Genomic DNA, 22,916 nt, shown 5'->3' on the forward strand with positions numbered 1-22,916 from the left:
TCGGTATGAAAAGGCTCCATACACGCTGCACGAATCCAACAATACGACGTACTGGAAAGGCTAAAACTATAAAAATCGCAAAGAGGTTAGTGGTTGTCACAGGTTTGGGGGAAGAGGGACACAGATGGAGCCTAAGGGGGATAAACAGATGATGGTTCGTCAACTGCACCAAACGAACATCACTCAACACTTCATAGAACATCACTTCTATGACCTCAGAGAAGAGGTTGATGGTGAGGATCCTGTGTGCTTTGGGGAGAAGAGGGTAGTTACGTGGGAACTCTGTACTTTCTACTCGATTTGTCTGTGAACCTAAAACTCCTCTAAAAAATGAAGTCTAACAGTGAAATACTACTAGGCCATAAAAAGAAGATAATTTTACCCTTTGCAACAGAATGGATGGACCTAAGTAAAATAAACCAGTCAGAGAAAGACAAGTACCATATGATTTCACTCATACGTGGAATCTAATGAACAAACCAAACTAATACGCAAAAGAGAGACAGACTCAGAGATGGAGAGCAGCGGGGGGCAGGGGAGGGATGAAGCAAAAGAGAAAAAAGAACTCAGGGACACGAACAACAGTGTGGTGATTGTCTGCAGGGGGAGAGGGGGTGGGGGAGGGTAGGTGGAGGTGGAAAAGGGCATAAGAGGGATACAAGCTGATGGGAAACAATACAATAAAAAGTAAACTATTGAAAAGTGAACTCCACTGAAAAATGTGTGAATCAGTCGTCACCCAAGTGCTGTTCAGCCTCAGGCGGGTTCAGCATCGGTGGAATGCACAGAGCCCATTCAGCAGCCCACAGTGTGGGACAAAGAAGGTTACCTTAGAGCAATTCCTCAGAGCACAGAGGGACTTTCCTCTTTGCTTATTTTTACAGCTTGTAGAAGAAAACATCTAGCTCTTAGGAGGCCCCGGGACAGTCAGCTGGCGTGTGGGCCCGTTTCCTGAGAAGCTTTCGGAAGCGTGGCAGGGCCAACTTCTTATTCCCAGGGCTGCCACCAATATAGTCCTGTTGTCACGGAAGCCAGACTCAGGAACGATCTGCTGTTGCCCAGCGTCACGCCCCACGTTGTCGTTCACCTGTCGCAGCCCATTGTTGATGTTTTTCTGTTTCCATCTGTATCTCTCACGCTTTTTGAGAGCACCCGTCGCACAGAACAAGAAAACATGCACTCACCTTCCCTCACCAAATCTAAGTCAGTGGTTCTCAGCCTCGTCTACACATTGAAATCACCTGGGGAGAATGAAAAACTGATGCTACCTGGGTCCCACCTGCTGAGATTCTGGTTCAGTTGGTCTGGGCATACACAGCTGGCCAGGCTTCCCAGGCGATTCTAAGGCACAGCCAAGGTTGCAAAGCACCCGTCTCAGAGAGCCTTTGAGGTGCCCAGGCTCTAGCCACTCATATGAACAGTGTTGGTTCTATATTATAAAAGAGAGTTTTAAACACACTGAGGTGCCCAGGCTCTAGCCACTCATGAACAGTGTTGGTTCTATATTATAAAAGAGAGTTTTAAACACACTTCTCTCCCCCCCACCAACCTCAGCACACAGGAAGGATCTGGGAAACATTCTATGATTTTCAGAGAAACGTATTGAGCATCTACTATGTGTAAGCTGGGTGCTGAGAAACTGCGGACCCCTCCCTCTAAGACTCAGTACACAAAATATTGTCCACCCGCATGTCTCTCACACGGAGGCCTGAGTTGTAGCATCACTAGAGAGTCGCCATGCGTGCTTGTAGGTCAACTCCGTTTGACAGGCCTCTGCCCTGGCTCAGGGGCTGTCAGCCAGGAAAGGGGGGCAGGGGCATCTCTGTAATTCACCCAAATGTGCTCCACGTGCCAGATAGGGCCCTGGCCTTGTGCAGAATGACTTAAGGTGGACACAGCACCATGCCTGGCACATTTGTCAAGTGATAAAAAGGGCTGCATGGAAGTGCCCCAAAAGGGGGGGTAATTCTGGCAGGAGTGACAAGGTCCAGCACATGTAGAGAGATGACAATTGAGCTGAGCCTTGAGGAATGACACGCCCAGAGAAAATACAGGAGACAAGCATTCCCGAAAAGTGGGTCCACCTATGGAGCGGAGAGTGGGTATCTGAGGCATTTATCACCCCCAGCTCCCGTGTCTCCACTCCTCCAAGATGCAAGTTTGGGAAGATTGCGTTCAGCTGCTGCCCAGCCCAGTGGCTCTAACTCTGACACCCTGTCTCTCTTCTTTCAGGATCCCTCTCCCGAAGCCCTCACACGGCCTTGTGAAAAGTCCCTCACTGCCAGAATGCACCCCACCCCCACTATCCTTCCCCAATCTACTCTCTCTGGCACCCCCATCAAACTGGCTTTGTCTATGTAAACTTAGCACACGTCACTGAAGCATGTTAATAAATGTTAGTATAATAAGCAGGTTTAACCCTTAATACGTAAATGTTTCTAAGAGTGAGACTCTTCTCAAACGGATGTGTTCACAGAGCCCTTTGCAGCCAGCACGCATGGGAGAGAGCCCGTGTCTCCAGCGTCATCTTTCAAACCTCCTCCCTCACTTTGCTGCAGCCAAACTGGCTTTTTAAAAAAGATTTTATTTATTTTTAGAGACAGGGAAGAGATTGTGAAGCGCCACATCGATGTGAGAGAGCAACATCGATCATGTGAGAGAGCAACATCGATCCCACCTTACTCTCTGCCTCTTAATGCACAAGCTTCTTCCTGCCAAAGCCATTGGATTCCTCATAGAAGCTGCCTTGTTCGGTTTAACTCAAAGGTCACCTCTTTCTCAGAAGCAGTCCCTGACCAACCTCACACCACTCCCCACCCACACACCTCACCTCCCCCCACCCAGCATCCTGTATCACGCTGATTTCAACCAGGGATGATATTGCTCTCAGAAGACATCTGCACTTGTCACCACTGGAGGAGCACAACTGTCCCCTCATTGGTAGAGGTCAGGGATGCTGCCAAACACCCTACCACGCACAGACAGACCCCACAACAAACGATTATCTGGCTCCAAATGCCACATCTGAGAAACCCGGCCCTGTCACTATATGCTCATTCTCTGCAGCATTAATTGGTGCCGGAATTGATGGTTTGGGGGCGGGGGTCCCCTACTGAACTGCAGCTCCTCAAGAACTGAAGTTCAGAGATGTTGTCTGCTCCGGCCCAGCACCTGGAGGAGTGCCAGGCACACTTGACTCGCCAATCTTGCCCCACCTGCCCTTGTCCTGGGGACCCATGGCACACTGAAGATGCCAGGCAGAGACCACTGATGAGCCTGAGAAAAGCAAAAGGTCAGTTTTCAAAATGAAAACAAAAAGCACATTTACTGGTGAGTGTTCATACAGTGAAAATAGGAGACCCTCACACTTTCATGTACTCACAATTATCTTCACCACCATCGGTGAAAGATTTGTTCTGCTACTTCTTAAAGATGTGCCAAATTTCCTACGTTTAAAATACGGTCTTAATTACACCCATGTCCTGATGTTCCAGGACAGATTATAGAAAATGAAAACTTGACAGTTTCAAAAGATCAAAAACAAAACTCTATACATTCTACAAGGTTAATACATTTATAGAAAAAATCTAATATTAACTAAATACCTCCCCTTTTTTGCTTCTTACCCATCCTTCCTGTTGTTACAATTATTTTCTAGTTTCAAATCATAGCCAAATTAACTTTAAAAAAATCATTATTTAAAAAATATAAGAGGTACTGTATAGCAAGAGACTTATGAATGTAACAATATTGAAATTATTTACTGAGCACTAATACTAGACCTACTCTTACTAAAAACTCGAACAAAATAGAAACCCTTTTTATTTCTGCAACGGTGTTCACTTTTCAGACTTCTCACAATTGCCACTGTGCTATGACCTAGGTATGGGAATAATGATCTCTAACAGATGTAAAAATGAAGGCATTAGGAACAACTTGCCCCATGTCATCCAGTGTCACCAGTAAGAGTTAGACTGGAGCTCAAGTCCTAGTTCTAACTCTGCATACCACCTGCTGCCCGCCCCCCCCCCATATTGATTCGTGGGCGCCAGCACGCAGGCCAGCAGCTAACACTGCGCTCATGAGCTTCGAACAAGTACTGGGAATGCTGGAATAAACAAAGCTTGCCAGAACCCCAGAGTCTTCGATGTGCCGTCATTAAGGTTATGGAGAAGAGAACTGCACCATAGTTCGAAGCGCCACGAGTCACAAAGTAGGTAATGAGTGTGCAAGGACTAGGGGGTGAGAAGGTGGGATGCCACCTACAAGGTCCTGGAGGCATAGGAATGCCATCCAAGGTCACAGGTCTTTCCAGAGAAGCTACAGATCTGGGCTGTGAGCTGAAATCTCCATGTTCACACATGTTGTCTTGAATTTAAAAGAAAAACACTGTAGTTTGAACAAACTCTTTTAGACCAGATTAGGCTGGGCCAATTTGGGAACTCTGATAGACAATGTCTAACAATCTTATTTACCCATATAACCTTTATTCACAGGTGCTCGCTATTAATTTTCTAGCATTCTGCCGAATTATGTCAAAAATGTTGCCTTCAAGTACAAGCACCCTGCCCTCCAGGACCACTCTGGTGTGAGTAGCACTGAACCCCAAGCGAGAATTATTTCAGGATTAACTCAAATTGGAATTAATAACCCAGCCTTGTGAACTATTAATGTAAAACTGTTTCTGGTGGCTAAACATATCCTTATTTTTTGCTTGTTTAATTCTTAGCAAAATCAAAAATTTAATTCAGTTGTAAAAAAGGAAGAGCACTGAAATTGATTAGATATGAAATAAAACCTTCATTTTTCTAAAATAACTAATAATCAAAGTGGTTGGGGACAATTTGGAATTTCAGTTGAAACTAGTAATATTCTCAAACAATGCTATTATACTTTTCTAAGGCAGCAAGCCTTCTTCCTTTATCGCTCCCTTTCTTTTTTCTTTCTTTGAAACAAATCTCTGCCCTGCATCATTCTAAAAATTAGTTCAGATTCCCTGGCAGTGGTCTACACAAGTGCTGGGAGCTATGGCACAGACGTAGCAGAAATAAGAGTATGTGCGGTAAAGCAGGTGGCAACTGACCTTCTTCCCCTGATCTGCTTGGTCCACTCACCACCCTAGCTTCTGACTACTAGAAACCCCATGCTGATCCAAGAGCAAATACTTAAAACTTTACATATTTGGCCCCGGTTGGTGTGGCGAATTGAGTTCCCACCTGCAAACCAAAGGATTAATGGTTCGATTCCCAGTCAGGGCCCATGCCTGGGTTGCAGGCCAGGTCCCTAGTAGGGGGTAACCACACATTGGTGTTTCTCTCCCTCTCTTTCTCACTCCCTTCCCTTCTCTCTAAAGTTAAATAAAATATTTTTATTAAAAAAAAAGAAATGCATGAAATATATTTTTTAAAACTTTATATATTCAGAACCATGAAAAGATCCAAGGTGAAATCACACTGAATTTATTTCCCCATTGAAGAAATAAAAACCTATGCACCCCCATGATTTGAAGCCCGAGAATATCAAGAAGTGTAACATTTGGAATTAATAAGATAAAAGACAAGAGATAATCATTGAATGCTTCCAAGTCAAGTCATCTAAGTACCAAGTCAGATTTTGATTTCAAGTCCTATGTGACCGACGTAGCAGTTCTTTTCCTGTCTCTCCAGTGAGAATTCTTGCAGGACACGGGATTAATAAGGTCTGAAGTGTTCATTTCATACCTGGGAGAGAGCTCAGCTATGATCAGAACAACTGAGCCAGTTTCACATAAAAAATTAGGACCTATTACCGCGAAGGTCGACTACACACAGATGCGCTAGAAACGCTCGAATCAACATCACTGGCAGGTTGGAATATGGTGGGAAATTGATAGGAAAGTCATCCTGGATCTTAACAGGACTCTGACATGGTGAGAGCTGGTCATTGTCTTCTGTGGCGAGGGCATAAAGCTCGGACGGCTGCTGGGTCTTAATTCACACTGTAAAGATTGTTCTCAAAGTGGACATTCTCAGCTGCGTGGTAGTGCACTGCAGTTTCGCTTGGCGAAGTTCCGGTCAGCTCTATAGATGAAGGCTTGCTACAAGAAGAATAACATGAGCAAGTGAAAGCAGGTCACTCCTAAATCATGAGCAGCACAATTGTGTATTTGCAACACCAGAGCCCACTCACACAACCTATTACATGAGTAGAGAGGCTTCCAGGGTTGTGAATATTAAGTTGTAGGAAAGTTTGCTTAATAAGCCAAATTAAAACACAAAACAAAACCTAAGATGTATTCAGACTATCCTCTCTGAAGAGATTCATGAAACAGAACAGAAAAATTTGAAAAAAAGAAGAATAGAAAAATCAGTCTAAGACAATTACCAGAAATCCGATTGAAGTACTAATAAATCAAGGTGAATATTCTCCAAGGTGGCTAGCAAATGGTTTGGCTGGGGCTTTCCCAGCTGTGGATTGAGTCATTTCGGGGCGAGTTTTTAAATCTAGGGGGTGATGTACATCTTATATGTAAGATAAACAGAGAATAATACAAAATACCAGAGCATATTGAATGCAGTAAAACAGCGTTGTTTCACACGAGTGTGTGCTGATGATGGTGTCAAAACTCTTCCTGTCTTTATGGTCATGATTTGAAAGCCATGAGCTGGTTGACTTGTTCCAGACCCACACTCACTCGTCAATTGGACAAAGGGGTATGAGTAAAGCTTTCGTACACCTGCTATTTCATAACTCGTGTAGAGTGACTGTTTTTATTACCTGAGCCCACCCAGAAATGATATGAAATGTACTGCATCTTCACTCAGTTCACCTTTAACTGAACGAGTCACACAAGTGTGAAACCGTTCAGGTAGCACTAGCTCGAAATGACTCAGTGTCATAGAGCTGCCAAAAAAGTGTCATAATAAAAGGCCCTTTTTGGAGGAGAGGGGGGTTTTATATTTTACAACATTTTCTACATGTTTTCATTCATAATTAAGTGATGAGAGGTGGACATAAAGAAAACATTGGCAGTGAAAGCACAGACAGCAACTGAAGGGATGCTGTAGTCCATGCTTCTGCCTGTCAGAAGTCTTTTGCCCCTTCTATGGATGGAAGCAGGAGGTCAAAGCTTCCGTCAGTCTGGGTTTTGAACTCTGAAAGACCTAGTATTGAGTCTTTATCTGCTGTGTGTTGTGAACTTGGACACCACTTACTATTGCTAAACCCGTTCTCTAGTGTAGGGAGTGAGGACAGCAGTGTCTGCGTTGCAGGTGTGCTGATAGGAGGGACTGACGGCAATAACTGAAGCCCACATTGACGGAGCGCCTGCAGCATGGTGGGTGGTGTCCAAGGCAAACTCGGTGGACTGGCTCGTGTGATGAAGACAAAGGAAAGATTCACATCCACCAGTGATGAATGGCAGCCTCACAGGGTGGCTTCTGAGTCAAAGACAGACCTGGCTTAAAGCCCAAACTGGACTGAATGAAGCAGGCTACCTGGAACTGGGAGTGAGTAGTGGTTTCACAGCAATACGGGTGTTTGCTCAGATGAACCCAGGGCGTGGATGAAAGTAAAGGGGATTTAAACTCTAGTTGGGTGGTAGGATAGGATACATTTACAAAAATTGTAAGTCAAAAGCCTGTAAGGCCAGATAACCAACATAAAGGAGCAGACAGAGCAGGCTGCCCATGGAACAGTGGGGTGGGGGGAATGTGGAGCCCTGGAGGCCCCCACCCCACCTCAGAGCTTTTGCTCTGCTTCAGCCTGGTGTTCTCTCCCTCCAGGTCTTTGCAAGCAGCCTCCTGGTCCATCAGGGCTCGCGCACACAGCCCCCTGCACAGGTCTACCTTCCCCATGGTATTTGCCTGGAAGCACTAACAGGACCCTGTTCGGTCGCTTTTGTGTTCTGTCTGTTTTGTTCGTCTCTTTGGAATATAATTGGCTTTCAGTGAATAAAGCACTGGATGAAATCAGGGACAAACCAGACAACCCATTCCCATGTAATGCCATCAGATACAGTTTGTGACTTGGTTCCTTACTCCCAGGGGTGAGGACTGGGGTGCTGTTTCTGCAGTGGTCCCTGGCTGGCACAATGCCAGGGGAATACAGAAAGCTAAAGCTGTCACTGGATGCTGCAGACAGCGATGCAGGCACTCACTGAACTGGAGTTTTCAGGATCCAGGGTGCAACATGGAGAGTTCAGGAGAAAGAGGAGAGGGACAGACAGAAATTCTTCTCTGTTTTTATTAGGGTAGGAGCCATCAAAAGGCAGTGACACAAACCGTTCGAGCTTACCTTATATGCAACACCTTTCCTTTCGCACACAAATATCCTAAATTGGGGAACAGTTGAAAATTAAATATGTCAGCCAGGAGTTTCATGAGATCTTTTCCTAAACATGTATATTATTTCTGCTGTTACTTTAATGTAGACAAAATCAGTACAGTGATAGGGTCTGAGAAATTTAAATTTAGAAGCATATCTTTTTTAAAAAAGAAAACAAATAAAACTCAGACTACGCTCTTACCTGGTAACTTCAGGTAACTGCTTTTGAGTATGTAGGACCCAAACGAGCCCCTTCATGCAAACTATCTCAGGTTCATTGTTGGTTTAGTGTATTCATAGACATGCCCCAACTTACCTTAGTGCAATTATAATGATTACACTTCACTTGTAGAAAATGGAGTGTGTGGTTCTTCACAGAGGCCGGTTACACACACACACACACACACACACAGAGCTGGTGGGTGGCTGCTGAAACCTGTCTCCCTTCCACTGTCCCATTTGCCTCCTCAGTTAAGTGCGTGTTGTAAGACTCTCAACAACGTTATCCTTCATAAGGACAAAAACGGGGTCTTGAGGGAAGGACGGGAGGAAGAGTAAACAAGTCTGACACAATAAGATGTGTTGCCTTCCAATCCCAACTCTACCCAACAAGTTCTTACTTCTTAGTGTTTAATTTCTCCTATTGCACATTTAAATTTCATTTTTCTCTTTACAGACCAATATTTTTAACAAAAAAGGAAAAGAACGAGGTTATGAGACAGGGAAGTTATGTGAAATCAGAATAACATGGTGTGCGGAGCTACTTGAAACCAGGCCATTTGGCTCCAGGACCCTCGTTCTGCTCCCTTCGGCCCCATCCTGAGGGGACTTACTTTTGGTAATTACGGCAGCCAAAACACTGAGCAGCAGCAGCGCAGTAGAGAAGAGTCCAATGTAGAGAGCCGTACTGGTGCTCATCCATGGATTTTTCCCCACATTCACGTGCTAAGGATCAGCAGATTGAACAAGCATCTTGTTAGAATTATGGGCAGAAAATGTTTCCTACAGTAATGCACTCAGACACATTTATCTTTACTGACCCTTGTCTCCTTCTAGATCATGAGGGGTGAGACCAAATGATCTGACCTTGTAACCAGGGTGAAATTATAAAAGAATTTGAAATTCAGTGTGTATTTAGGGGTGTGGAAATATTTTATATCATGCCTGGAGTGGGACTTACATGGGTGTGTTCATTTGTCACAGATCAAACTGTACACTTCAAAGGGTGTTATTGTAAGTAAATTACCCATATTTTCAAAAAAATCACTACACTATGCCCATAAATACATCCAATTATGATATTAAACAAGAAAAACAATTTCTTCATATGTAAGTGGACTTTGTGAGGCCATGATGCTATGTAGGAGTTGGTGGTGCTGTATGATATCATCTGGATGTATTTAATTAATGAATTTGGTCATTGATATAGTCCTTATTTTTTAACTATACATGTAATTCAAGACTCTATCTATGTCTATATAATAGGCCCAAAAGCAACTGCTCACAGACATGGTGCTGATTAATAGTTAACTTAAAATGCTGTGCAATGGGGTGGAGATGCAGAATTTGGTTTAAATCCCCTGCTGCACTTCATAAGGACCGCCCTCCTAGAATAAGCCTGAAGTATGCCAGGCCCCTTTATATAGCTTACTCCAATCCTAAAAAGATCCCACAGGGTAGATATTTTAACAGAAAGGAAGCAGAAGATCAGAGAGAAGGATCAAACCTTTTGCTGCATAAAAGTTTAATCTCTGGAGTCAGAATCCTGGCTCTTTTAACTGCTTTGGGACCCTCAACAAGTTACTCAGCTCTCTGAGCCTCTGTTTCTGTGTCAGTCAACTACAGATTAATAGAGTGCTTGGGAAAGGCACATTTGGATACTTCCTGAAAAGCACTAAGAGGAATGTGAGGAGAGTCACTTAGCATTTGAACCATCCATGTTTAGCGGGGGAATCGGCCACTGTCTGGGAGGGAAAGCTGCGCTGGGACTACCTAACCTGTGGGGACTGAAGTGGTAGACGGTACACGGGGCTGCCAAAGGAGACTTTGCATTCCACGTCAAAACTATTATATTACATAAAAGGGGCATGTTCTTCTTAAAATGTGCAGCTAAGCACAAAGGGAGGAAAAATCAACCGTAATCTTAACATCCCCAAACACCCACTGCTACCATTTATTACATACTCCTTTAGAATTTTTTGTTTCTATCTTTTTTCTTAACATAAGTAATTACTCCATTCAATATGTAATGAAGTATATATATTAGTTTAAAAGTTAGTTTTCCACTGAACTATCAGTGGCAACTGTCATCCCAAGCCAGAAGGCACACTGCAGGGACGACAGGCTCAATGGCAATGATACGTGTGTGTGCTCCATTAATTAGTCCCTTCCTATCGAGCATAGCCGTTGTTCACAACATTCTCGTGATTTTAAACGGCAGCGAGGAACATCTTTTCTCATACATCCTCATGTATATGTTCAATTCTCTCCTTAACATAGTGGCCAGGAGGTTGGTCTGCTGAGTCAAATTATATGCTGCATGTTTTCGAGATACCAGGGAGACATCGCGATATCCTCAGAATCAAGGCACAAAAAGCCCACAATTTTGCTACTGCCTGTCGTGAACCTGCTTCTACACTGCTTCTCCTTGCTGATAAACATACCTGTCCTACAGGTAACTGAGGTCAAGAACAATCTCACCATTCAGAGGATGAGTGTGTGTGAGGGTGTTTTTAACTCAGCATAAATCCGGCCATATAGCAATGTCATAATCATTTCCATGGTGGCAGTTCTGATATTTAGGAGGTATCTACACATTAAGCCCACATCCATCACATCAATCATGCCATATGAATTGTTAAAATAGTTCATATCACTCCTAACGTAGTGTTCTCTTTGTAACAAAGGTTGACAATATAAAGTAATCTGACCCTACACTAAACCTCCCCACTTTGTCCCAGCTTGAATTTCTTACTATTGTGGGTCGTCATTTCTCATCACTTCTGACAGTTAATGCCTTAATAAGTCATCCCATGGGGAGGTTCCGGTGCAGAAAAACTCTGCGGTGCCCTCAGGTTATCTACATAAGAAAACTATCGGGATGGAAAGGACACTAGGGAGCCTGTGTGGACATAGCACCCTTCCCTTACTCAGCATTTGGGTTGGGACGGCCTCCTCGCCACTGCGGAGACTCCAAGCACGTTACTCTCCTGATGGTGCCTGGAGTCTTCCTGGGTGTGTTGTGTTACCTCACTCTCCTGAAATTAGTTCATTATTTTTTGTCCGATTTTTGGCCAAGAGAAACTCTGTAGTCTGTGAGGGTTGTGTGTGTGTGTTTGTGTGAGTAAAATATCACTTATTGGGCATCTCCAACAAGTTAGCCTACCTATATCTACATGAAGTTTACAAATTATTTAAATCATCCTTATTTAAGAAACAAATTATTTTCTTCTTTGTCTCTTCACTAGAAAGAATCAACCTGGGGGCGAGCCTTACAACTTGCTTCCAGAGGGACATGCAGGGGAAGGTGAATAACATGGGGGGAATTTGCTTACGTTTCCACAGCCTTGCCAACCACCCTCTGAAGGCTCCATCACAGTGCTGTTCCCATCTGCTCAACAAAGAGAAAATTATTCAGAGTGAGAAAAAATACTGAGTTTTTGCTACAAACACCAAATATGTTCACATTGTTTTCTGATGAAAATGAAAAGATGAATAATAATGTGCCCAAATGCAGCAAGCATTGCAGGAATTATACCAAATTACTAGTGTTTATGAATTTATCCTGTGAGATTGCATTTAACATGAGTCCATTTTTTGTCATGGACCCTGTGAAAACGGACCTCTTTATTCTTTTTTTATGGAAAAAATGCATCACATAAAAAGTTTTGCCTACAATTTTAGGAGCACAGAGGCCATTCTGGGAACCAGGTTAAGCATGCCACTTACACATAGGTAATACACAGGTGCCATGACTTTCCAAACCTCTAGCCTTCAGCCAGCATAAGCCTCCAGTGAGGAATGCAACCACTTGCCCTTGGGCACGCAGCCAGTCCCTGGCAGTGGAACTGGGAGCTGACTCCAAAACACAGCCATAGGGCCTCCCCAGTCTCACAATGGCAATTAGTCAGGCCTACGTTGAAAAAATTAAACGAGAAAGTATGAAGTTTCCTGGCACATACAACCGTCAAAGGTGGGTGGTGGGCCCTATGACAACCCAACTCCCTTCCAGAGCCAACATTCTTTGCTTCTGGGAAGCTGCAGCCGACAGGAGGCTGACTTGGGCACAGTGAGGGTTTGGCTCTGGAGCCTCACATACCAGCCAGCATGGGGACACAGCTGCCCCAATGTCTGTTCCACCACGGAAAGCTCTGCCTTCCCCAGGTTAGAGTGACACGGGATTTACACAGTCATTCCCCACTGCTACCTTCTTCCCCCTCACACCCCTGAAAGTGTGGGCGCAGCTGCTCCTGCTGCTGTCCCCGTGTTCTTGCCTACTTTCACTGTGCTTATGTGTCTGGAAACAGTTCGCATGTAAGGGTTCCACATTCAAAAACAAATGTCACCATTCTCTCATCCCAATGGAACGGGCCCCTCTGCCACTCTGACTGCAGGTCCATTTTCAATTAACCATCTTCCAGGAATGATTGGCAAGAGGCAGGCCATAGGGGGCCTACAGATTGGCAGCTCCTGAGTGCAGTGAGTCATGCACAGGAGGAGTTTGCAAGGTTTGCCCTGTTTGGACACAGCACAAGCACAGGGCGCACAGCCAGCTCTGCTTTACCCAGGGCTTCAGCATGTGCCACTCCCACACTCACCACTCCGGGTCACAGCCTTAGCTGGGAAAGATGACCGGCTTCAGGATCACCTTTCCCCACTGTGGGAAAGACAGGTCAGTCTTCCATTGCAAAAGAGGAGAGAGTGCATGGGACCAGCCCAGAAAGGGACCCAGAAAGGGTCCATGGGGGAGACTTTTGGGAAGGCAATAGCAGATTGTCTGTGGGGCATGCCTCTCTCTTTGGTGCCAGTGTTGGTGGCCTCAGACCCTCTCTAAGTGTCCACCTGCAGGCCTCACAAGGCAGTAGGACAGCCTCCTAGATGTACCGAGGCTCTGGAGCTGAGGCCAGAGGTCAACACAGGTGACAAGTTTTATCCAGATTTAACTGTCTTACAGCTCTGGCCCAAGGTAGCAAGTCCAGTAATAAATACATGTGGAGTCAGGACTGGTTCATGTGATTTAGAAAAATGGAGATATGCACGTGGATGGCCCCACATCATACAAGTTCCCTATGCTGGCCAGGTTTAGGTGCCTGGGCATCTAAGTCATCATCATAGTGGCCATTGTAGCTATGTCCCACGCTGTTCTTCTCATTTAACCCTCAAAAGGGTTCTACATGGTCAGTGAAGAAAACAGATTCAGAAAGGGTGAGACATTTGTTCAAGTCACACAGCTGATTGGAAGGGCCAGTGTCGGCATTCATGTCGGAGCAGGTGCTCTTAACAACACGTCAGCAATCATCAAATTTGAATGCTCTAGGTCTTCAGGGAAGAAAATGAGGTTACCTGTTGGGCAAGGGTCCGATGGCGAGCTGGTCGTATTTATTTCCTGTGTTGTGATAGGCTGGGTGCCTGATGTCTGCATTGGAGAAGATGAAGTGGTTTCTGAAATAAAAAGGATGAAGAGTTCTGTTCCGTGTACGGAGAAAAATTCCCAACCACCTCCAGCAAAACTAAAATCAGGAAGTACCTTCAACTCTTTCCTAGACATTCATTCAGAGACAACATTGAGGCATTGTACTGCCATCTAGGTATTTCATTAGTAGTAATAAATCTGGTATTGATGGTGCTCTAGATTGTCAGCCATAGACAGCAACTTTTCACACTCTTCATACTTCTAGGATCCCCCCGAGTGCAAAATGCCCACAATGGTGCGTCTTATGCGGGAAACCAAATTAAGGTTTCTTCATACAAATGGCATTCCGTTTGCATGGAACAGGGCCTGGCAGTTTGTACTCCTCTGTCCTCCCATCTTCATACAAACCCCAACCTGGATTTTCTGACCTTACTGAAGTTCCCAGTTATCCAACCGCACATCTTGCCAGGGAGATGCACATAAGGACCAGCACAGAACACACATGCACAATACCTAATCTCCGGAAGTCTCTTCAAGCTTGACTATACTGCCCAAAGTCTCAACTTGGCAATCATTCACAACCCTCAAAGCAAGGTTCTGGTAGACCTTGACCCCAGCTCCTTCTGCAGTGGCATTCTGGTCACACCTTTTGTAAGACTGATTTCCTGTGTTCTCTGACTCATCTTCCATTTCCCACCAAAATGATTCACTAGAATCTCCAACACTCAGCTATGCATATCTTGCCTCTTTATCAGGCCTTTGTATTCCCGCCCCTGAGAGCACCACAGACATCCAGAGCAAATGAGTGGTGCTGACCAGGCAAGGATTCTCAAACCTGCACTTTCTTTATTGCCTCTCACTGGTCTTTCTCTTTCCCTTTGCCACCAACATCTTCACGTTTCAACATCACCCTTCCCTATGTTCTGAACTGATTTCATGTTTTCCTCCAATACTGAACCTGATTACAGGATGTGACTCTCCTCAGGACAAACAACCAGACGATACACGAAAGTCAGATGACCAGAGTCTATCCACCTTAGATCCGTGCACAAGACCTCTTGACCTTAACCTCATTCCCCAGTGTGGTTCTTTGTGGGCCTCTTTCTTTTCTCACCTGCTCCTGTAACCTTACACCCAACCATTCCCTGAGTGTCTTAGGGAACCAGCACGTGTAGAGGCACTGAGGACAGGCAGGGGGTGGGTGTAAAGGAAAATGTCTCTGCATTGAATTAGCTCCAGTGTTCACGTTCTTCCTGTACTGTAAAGCTCACCTCTAAACTCAAACTCCTTACGAAACTATCAGGATAAGGATAAGGCTCAATTCAGTTAATAAAACAATTACTATTCCCCAGGAGGTCACACATATTTTTTCTTCTGACTGTCTGCTTTAAATGAAGTAAAAAACTCACGTATGTTCACTAAACCTTGCTCACTAATCCTCACATATTTGCAGGCACACACTAACTCAACCTAAGTACAGACAAGCCAAATCAATGTTGAGAAAGTCAACAGATTCTCTAGTATGTTCAGCTGCCTTAGTATATACAAAGCTGTTTTCTACAAACTTTTATGACTCTAAAATCCCAGTTTAACCCTGAAGCCCTCTCTTCCAAAGTTAGCTCATAGCCCAGTGCTTCAGGGTCCTTCATGGTAAACATACAGGTGGTTCAATGGGAGTCAAGGAAAATCAATTGTCCCATCAGAAATTTCTGGCTAAGAGGTTGTGACGTCTCTGTTACTCCTCAGAATCCAGACCACCTCAAAGTGTCCAAGAGTTGTGAAGGCTTTGAGACTCTTCACTGAAAGTTATCTTTTTAAGCCTACAAATAGAAGGTTTGAAATTAAACTGGTCCTCAGGAAATCAAGCTGTTTCCCTACTCATCAGCTGAGTTATCACCATTTGTTTTACATCTGAACTCTCAACTCTCAGAAATTTTAAGTTTAAACCACATAAGCCTGAATTGAAAACAGAACAATACATTCTAAATCCCTGAAATCCTTAAATCTCATGTCATTATACAAATAGCATTTTTTTTTTCTATTTCTATGCTACATAAAGAATGCTTGAAGCAAAACGGTGTAAGTTGCTGACTGACATGAAAAAGCAGAGTAAATTACATAAAGGCTTTTTCAGTGAGGGAGTCAGATCAGGGCAAATTCACTCTAATATAACCTCAGTCAATGCTCATGCTAGAAGGCCTGAGCCAGTAGTTACAACTATGGCCCCAAATTCAAATTAATGGAGATCGAATCCTGATTCAACCACTTTCTATCCCCATGCCTTTAAACAATGAACTTAGACTTTGTGCCCAGGATCCAACAACTATAAAATAGGATTGAATCACACCTATGATATATGGGGTTGTCGTAAGAATTAAGTAATATAACACTTGTAAAAAAAAAAACTTAGCAGATGGGGTGGGTGGAAAAGGTGAAGGGATTTAGAATCACAAATTATTAGTTACAAGAATAGCCATGGGGATGTGAATTACAGCATAGGGAATACAGTCAGCAATATTGGGATAACTTGACATGGTGTCAGGTGGGTACTCGATTTATCAGGGTGATCGCTTCTTAAGTTATATAAATGTCTAATCACAGGGGTATACACCTGAAACATAAGATTATACATTAAGTGCATTTTAAAAATAAGTAAAAACTTGTAAAGTGAGAAAAAAGGAGACAGAGAGAACTTAGCGTGAATCCTGTGGCATAGGAGAGAGAGGCAATTATGGCCTCAATGAAATTTCTCCTCCAGATGAGACTCCAAGGTCAGACTGGACTAAAGGGTCTCCACTCGGAGCTCCCTGTGAGGACCGAGCTCATTATCCTGCCCCTTGTCTCCTGGCAGTCCCTGAATTTTCCTGAAAAGCCTGTGCTCCCCTGAGCCAAATCCAAAGCTCCTCATTAGACAGCAAAGATAAGTGGCCTGGGGATTTTTTTTTTTTTTTGACTAATAATGAATGCCCTTGAAAACCTGATTTTTAAAACCAATGGGTCTCTTTACTCTGAAAATACCTATAGGTACGTGTAATCTGGAATAGAGACTGTCAGGATCTGTGAAACTCACGAATGAAACCCAGGGGAAGAGTATGAATCCTGGATTGTACTTCTGCCTTAAGATAATACCCTGGGTGGTCGACCTCCTTTCATCAGAAGTCCTCTGAGCTCAAAAATATATCGCTTTACCTCTCAGAATGTCCTGCGTGTGCGCTGGTGCCAAAGCAGCAGAGGTAGAGACACTAGGTGATGTTGGGACACTGGAGACTGTAGGCAGAGCTAGAAATGAACATGAAAGCAAGGGTTAATCAAGCAGCAGGAAACAGAGCCTTGAGCTGCGCCTATACATCAACTCAACCCATGAGACTGACCCCAAGCAGAACTGGGCATTAATCTCCCTGAGGCACTAATCCCTCTGAATTTAGAATTCTTAATCCTTGGTCCATTAGAATTGAGAACATGCTCATAAAAAGGAAAACAACTGCATTGAAAAGTATATGTTTTAGGATGTTCAGAATAAAGAACTGTTCCCCAGGTTTAGCACTGAAACACTTTGAAAGACCAGCCATGCCCATCAGATTTACATATCTTTATACACATTGGTGAGATGGGGAAAATGTATTCAAAAACTTAAAAAATAATTTTATAAAAAACGATGTATACTTTTTTCTCCCCACACCACATTTTTCCTTGTAAGATTTCTTATATCTAAGCTAATAATAAAAGAAATCACTGGTATAGGAGCCCACTGATTTGAAAGCTCTTCTTTTGAGAGATCTAGTATAATGTGGAATCAAGCCAATGTTTGCCTTGAGAGGAAAAAAACTGTTTTCAACAAATATCGGTGAGTGCCCGTTACATGCAAGGCATTAGTGTCAAGCAAGTATCAGCAAACCTTATGCAACAGACCAGACAATAAGTGTTAGGGTTTGAGGGTCCGTGGTCTCAGTGGCTCTTGTTCAACTCCGTCAGTGTGAAAGCAGCCATGGACCAGAGAAGGTAATGATTGGATATGGCTGTTCCAATAAAATCCTCATACAAAACCAGCGGTGGGCTTGTTATCCTTGAGTGGAAGGTCTGAGGACAGAGAGGACTAAAGGAACTGCACCCAGATTTGCTTGTGAAGACAGCGTCTCCTTAGCCTGACCCTTCTTCTCTGGCATTACCTAGATTTTCCTCGTAAACCTGTGCTCAGCGGGGCCAAATCCACGTCATCCTCATTAGACGTCCAATATCAGTGGTCTGGGGGTATATAGCTAATGATGAATCCCCCTGAGAACCTGATTTAAAAAACACTGGGTCCTCTCACTCTGAAGATACATGTAGGTACAGTAGATGCATGTAATGTGGGACAAGGTTTCACAGAACACGTGAGGCCGGATGGAACCCAAGGAAAGAACCTGTAGCACAGATTGTAACTCTGCCTTAACACCTGCCCTGGGTGGTCTACGTCTTCTCATGAGAAGGCTTCTGGCCTCAGAGACACATCAGTTTACCTGTCGAGAGGTTCACTGTGGGTGCTGCAGTGGCAGGAGCAGAGGTGGAGACCCGAGGTGATGTCGGAACACTGGTGGCCTTAGGTGCAGCTAGAAACCAACATGAAAGCGAGAATTAATCAAGTAGCAGGAGACAGAGCTTTGTGCTGGGCCTGGACTTCAACACAACCAATGAGAGGCAGTCTCCCAACAAAACTGGGCACTAGCCTCTCCTGAACTTAGAGTTCCTGCCTGGCTCTACTACCACCTGACAGGGGAGGGGTGAGAACAAACCCATAAAAAGGAAACAGCTGCATTGAAATGCATATTCCAGTAGGTTCAGAGGTGAAAAAGGTTACTTGGGTTATGCACTGAAGCACTTTGAAACACTAACCATGCATATCAGATTTACATATCTTCATACACATTGGCGAAGTGGGGAAAATGTCTACAGCCAGGACCCGTGTCTGTCCCCTCTATGGTGAGTGACTAAGATTTAAACAGTAGTTTCCAGACAAAGAATGTTTGCCATATACATAGCGGTCATTTCAATCAGTCCTGAGGGTACCCTCCCAAGGGCCCTGCACCCTCAATGAGGATTAACTCACACCACTTGTACGCCAGATCACAGAGATGATTATACATTTGGCCGAAAGATGAATGATTCTAACTAAAAGATGACAACAGGGAATAACTTTGACTCTTTCCATGACAGAGCAGATTTAGGATTTCAAAGCACTTAACGGAAGCTCTCAGAGCTACCCAGAGAAAGAGTCGAAACTAGAATTAAGTCCAAACAGACTGCTTGGCACAAAAACGGATCAAGGAAGGACTGATCCAATTTGTATGTTTTTTTTCTCACCAGACACCTTTTATCCTGCAAGAAGTTTCAAAAAATCTGAAGTCTACTCACTAGAAAAGAAAACTTGACACAGGAGACCACTGCTCTGAAAGCTCTTCTTTGAGAGATCCAGTTTAATTAGAATCAAGCCAATTTTTGCCTTGAGAGGAAAAAACTTTTTTCCAGAAATATCTGTGAGTGTCTAGTATATATGTGACATTAGTCTAGAGCAGAGGTCAGCAAACTTTATGTAAATGGCCTGAGAGTACATGTTTAGGCTCTGGTGGCCCTATGGTCCTGGGGCAGTTGCTCAACTCTGTCAGTGGGAAAGTAGTCATAGACCAGACAGTGTAACGAGTGGGTATATCCATTCGATAAATCTTCATTCATAAAACAGTTGGTGAGGTTGTTTTGAATATGATCGGGCTCTGGGATATAATTCATTGACTGATCTAGGGTCTAGTCAGAGTCTTTTAAGAAGAGTATAATTTTATTCCCTCCCTCTAGTTCAAAGTCTACTCTAGAGAAAAAAGCAAGCATGCAAAAAATATGCTCAAATGTGTATAAGAAACAATAAAAAGGAGAAAAACTAGTCAGATTGTGTCATGAAATTGACTTCATCAGTGGAAAATATCTTTCTCAGGAAAAAGCTAGGAAGATATAGAAATAGATGCAGGTGAGGAAAAACCCTAACAGAAGTTTGAAGAGTAACATCAGCCTGTGAAACACGGCAAGAAAACTTAAGCAAAGACTTGGTTATTGGAAGCGGAAAGTCATGTGTCTCAGTTATGGACCCACTTCGCACTGGGTAGAGCAATGGACTTGTCTGTTAAAGAATTGAGAGACACCCTGGCTGGTGTGGCTCAGTGGATTGAGCACCAGCCTGTGAACTGGAGGGTTGCTAGTTCGATCCCCAGCTAGGGCACATGCCTGGGTTGTGGGCCAGGTCCCCAATTGGGGACACATGAGAGTAAACCAATTGATGTATCTCTCACACACTGATGTTTCTCTCCCTCTCTTTCTCCCTCCCTCCCCTCTCTCTAAAAATAAAATAAATTTTAAAAAAAAGAATTGGGAGGCAATATAAAATTCTCCTACAAATTCCTTGCCATGTTATTTTTAAAAATTCAAGCAGATACAAATTTCACAACTCACAAAGTTGAAACCATAATCTCTTCCCCAATTTCAGCCTCCTCACATCGGTCTCTAGCCCACTGTCTCGCCAGCTCCGTTGACTTCCCTGAATCACCTTCCAGATATAGTTTTCCCAGATCAGCTATTTCTTCCATCTGAATTGACCTTACCGTACTTCTCCTCAGGGGGAAACAAGCCAAGGCCAAAGGTGGGAGATTAAAAAATAAATTTTCTCTCAGTTAAAAAGAGAGAACATAGATTATTAAGGCAACCATTATTGGGTTCTGCTGTCAAAAAAAAAAAAAAAAACTGGCAGAGATTCATTTAGAAGGAGCATCAGAAACCAGAAAATGCATTAAGAACCTATTCCTTTAACTGAATAATAAGGCTATTAGGATGTACACATCAAGATGGAATATAAACATCCCAGATTTTTTGATTTCGTGAAATTCTTTTTTTAAAAGATTATATTTATTTTTAGTGAGGGGGAAGGAAGTGAGAAAAAGAAGGAAAGAAACGTCTACATAAGAGAGAAATATAGATTGGTTGCCTCTTGAATACCCCTAACTGGGGACCTGGCCTTCAACCCAGGCATGTGCCCTAGCTGGGAATTGAACCAGCAACCCTTCAGTTTGCAGGCCGGTGCTCAATCCACTGAGCCACACCAACCAGGGCACAGATTTCATGAAATTTTTAAACCAACTGATGAATAGTTATTGGTTATTGGGTTGTCATTGTTTTCATATTGCAATAATATTTTAAATTTTAAAATGCTAATGTTTAAACCAACGACATTGTGATTTGATATGAGATAATGCTACAAAAATCCACGGTACTGCAGGGGCATAGGTAGAACTATACAGGCTAACACAATGGGTATGTAATAACATTGAGTAGACAATTGTTAAGGATGGTGATCCATCTGTCAATACCCACAACTACAAAAGAGGGTTGAATTACATCTACAGTGCATAGGGGTGTCATGAGAATTAGGTGAAATAATAAAGGTAAATTAGAATAGTTCCTGGCACATAGAAGACTGAGTAAATGTTAACTTCGCTAAGTCTTATCCTTACGTGCATGGTCCGAACTCAGAGAGGACTAATGGATGAACATCCTGAACTCCTTGTGAGCTCAGACTCTCATTAAACTGACCCTTCTCTGGCATTCCTTATATTTTCCTCAGAAACCTGTGCTCAACTGGGCTAAATCCACACAATCCTCACTAGGTGTCAAAGATCTGTGATCTGTGGTTGGTTGGCTAATAATGAACAAATTTGACAATTGTTTTAAAGCCCGTGCTTGTAACCTCAGGAATAATTCATACCCTAGATTGTACTTCTGACTTAACAGGTGCCTGGGAGGTCTTCATTCTCTCCTTAGAAGGCCTCTGGCCTCAGAGACACATCAGTTTACCTGTGTTAAGTTTCAGTGTTGGTGCTGGAGTTGCAGGAGCAGAGGTGGGGACCCGAGGTGATGTTCCAACACTGGTGACTTTGGGTGCATCTAGAAACCAACAGGAAAGCAAGGATTAATCAAGCAGCAGGAGACAAGAGCTTTGTGCTGGGCCTGGACTTCAACATAACCAATGAGAGACAGTCCCCAGGCAGATGGGGCACTGATCTCCCCTGAAGTCAGGGTTCCTGTCCTGGTTCTACTACAGTCTGACAGGGGAGGGCATGAGGACAAGCTCACAAAAGGAAAACAGCCACATTGAAAAGTATATATTCTAGGAGGTGCACAAGTGAAAAAGGTTACCCAGGATTAACACTGAAGCACTTCGAGAAGATTTACCGTGTCTATCAGATATGCTACCTTTATAAACATGGGTGAAGTAAGGAAAATGTCTTTGTTCTCTAATTGGTGAATGACTAAGATTTACACAGCAGTACCCAGGCCCAGAATTTTACTAAATAAAGAACATTAAGTTCAGCCAGTCTTGAGGATAGCACCCCCAGGGACCTGCACCCTAAGTAAGGATTAACTCACACCTGGTAGCATATGCTAGATCACACAGACGATTATACATTATACATTTGGCCGAAAGGCGAATTCGGCCATTAATGGTCACTTTCCAACTAAGACCTGATAACAGGTAATAACTCTGACTCTTTCCATGACAGAGCAGGTTTAGGATTTCAAAGCATTTACGGAAGGTCTCGGAGCTACCCAGAGAGAGAGAGAGCTGGCACTAGAATTAAGTCCAAACACAGCGCCTGGCACCAAAGCAGAACAGTGAAGGTCTGATCAAGAATGTGTACTTTTTCTTTTTACCCCACAAGGCACCTTTTTATCCTGCAAGAAGCTTCCTTGAATGTCAACTCTGCTACTAGAAAAGAGAACTTGGCACAGGAGACCATTGATTTGAAAGCTCTTCTTTAAGAGATCCAGTTTGATTTGAAATCAAGCCAATTCTTGAAGAGGAAAAACTGTTTTTCAACGAGTATTTGTGAGTGTCAGCAAACTTCACGTAAAGGGCCAGAAAGTACATGTTTAGTCTTTGGTGGCCCTATGGTCTCAACTCTGTGCA

The 22,916-nt window shown here is 43.6% G+C and overlaps 1 protein-coding gene across 1 annotated transcript in view; it reads right to left on the reverse strand.

The window, feature by feature from the left end:
* Nucleotides 1-5,640: 5,640 nt before the first annotated feature.
* Nucleotides 5,641-22,916, reverse strand: part of LOC112319477 (hepatitis A virus cellular receptor 1 homolog) — a 29,370-nt gene continuing 12,094 nt past the window's right edge. The window contains exons 4-10 of the mRNA XM_053927420.1: nucleotides 20,252-20,269; nucleotides 18,433-18,511; nucleotides 13,867-13,965; nucleotides 11,859-11,914; nucleotides 9,069-9,249; nucleotides 8,275-8,311; nucleotides 5,641-6,076 (exon numbers count right to left, since the gene is read on the reverse strand). Of these exons, the coding sequence (XP_053783395.1) occupies nucleotides 5,968-6,076; nucleotides 8,275-8,311; nucleotides 9,069-9,249; nucleotides 11,859-11,914; nucleotides 13,867-13,965; nucleotides 18,433-18,511; nucleotides 20,252-20,269 (579 nt within the window). The 3' untranslated portion in view covers nucleotides 5,641-5,967. The remainder of the gene's footprint in view (nucleotides 6,077-8,274; nucleotides 8,312-9,068; nucleotides 9,250-11,858; nucleotides 11,915-13,866; nucleotides 13,966-18,432; nucleotides 18,512-20,251; nucleotides 20,270-22,916) is intronic.

The sequence above is a fragment of the Desmodus rotundus genome, chromosome 6, assembly GCF_022682495.2.
Source record: "Desmodus rotundus isolate HL8 chromosome 6, HLdesRot8A.1, whole genome shotgun sequence".
In the NCBI taxonomy this organism is placed as follows: Eukaryota; Metazoa; Chordata; class Mammalia; order Chiroptera; family Phyllostomidae; genus Desmodus; species Desmodus rotundus.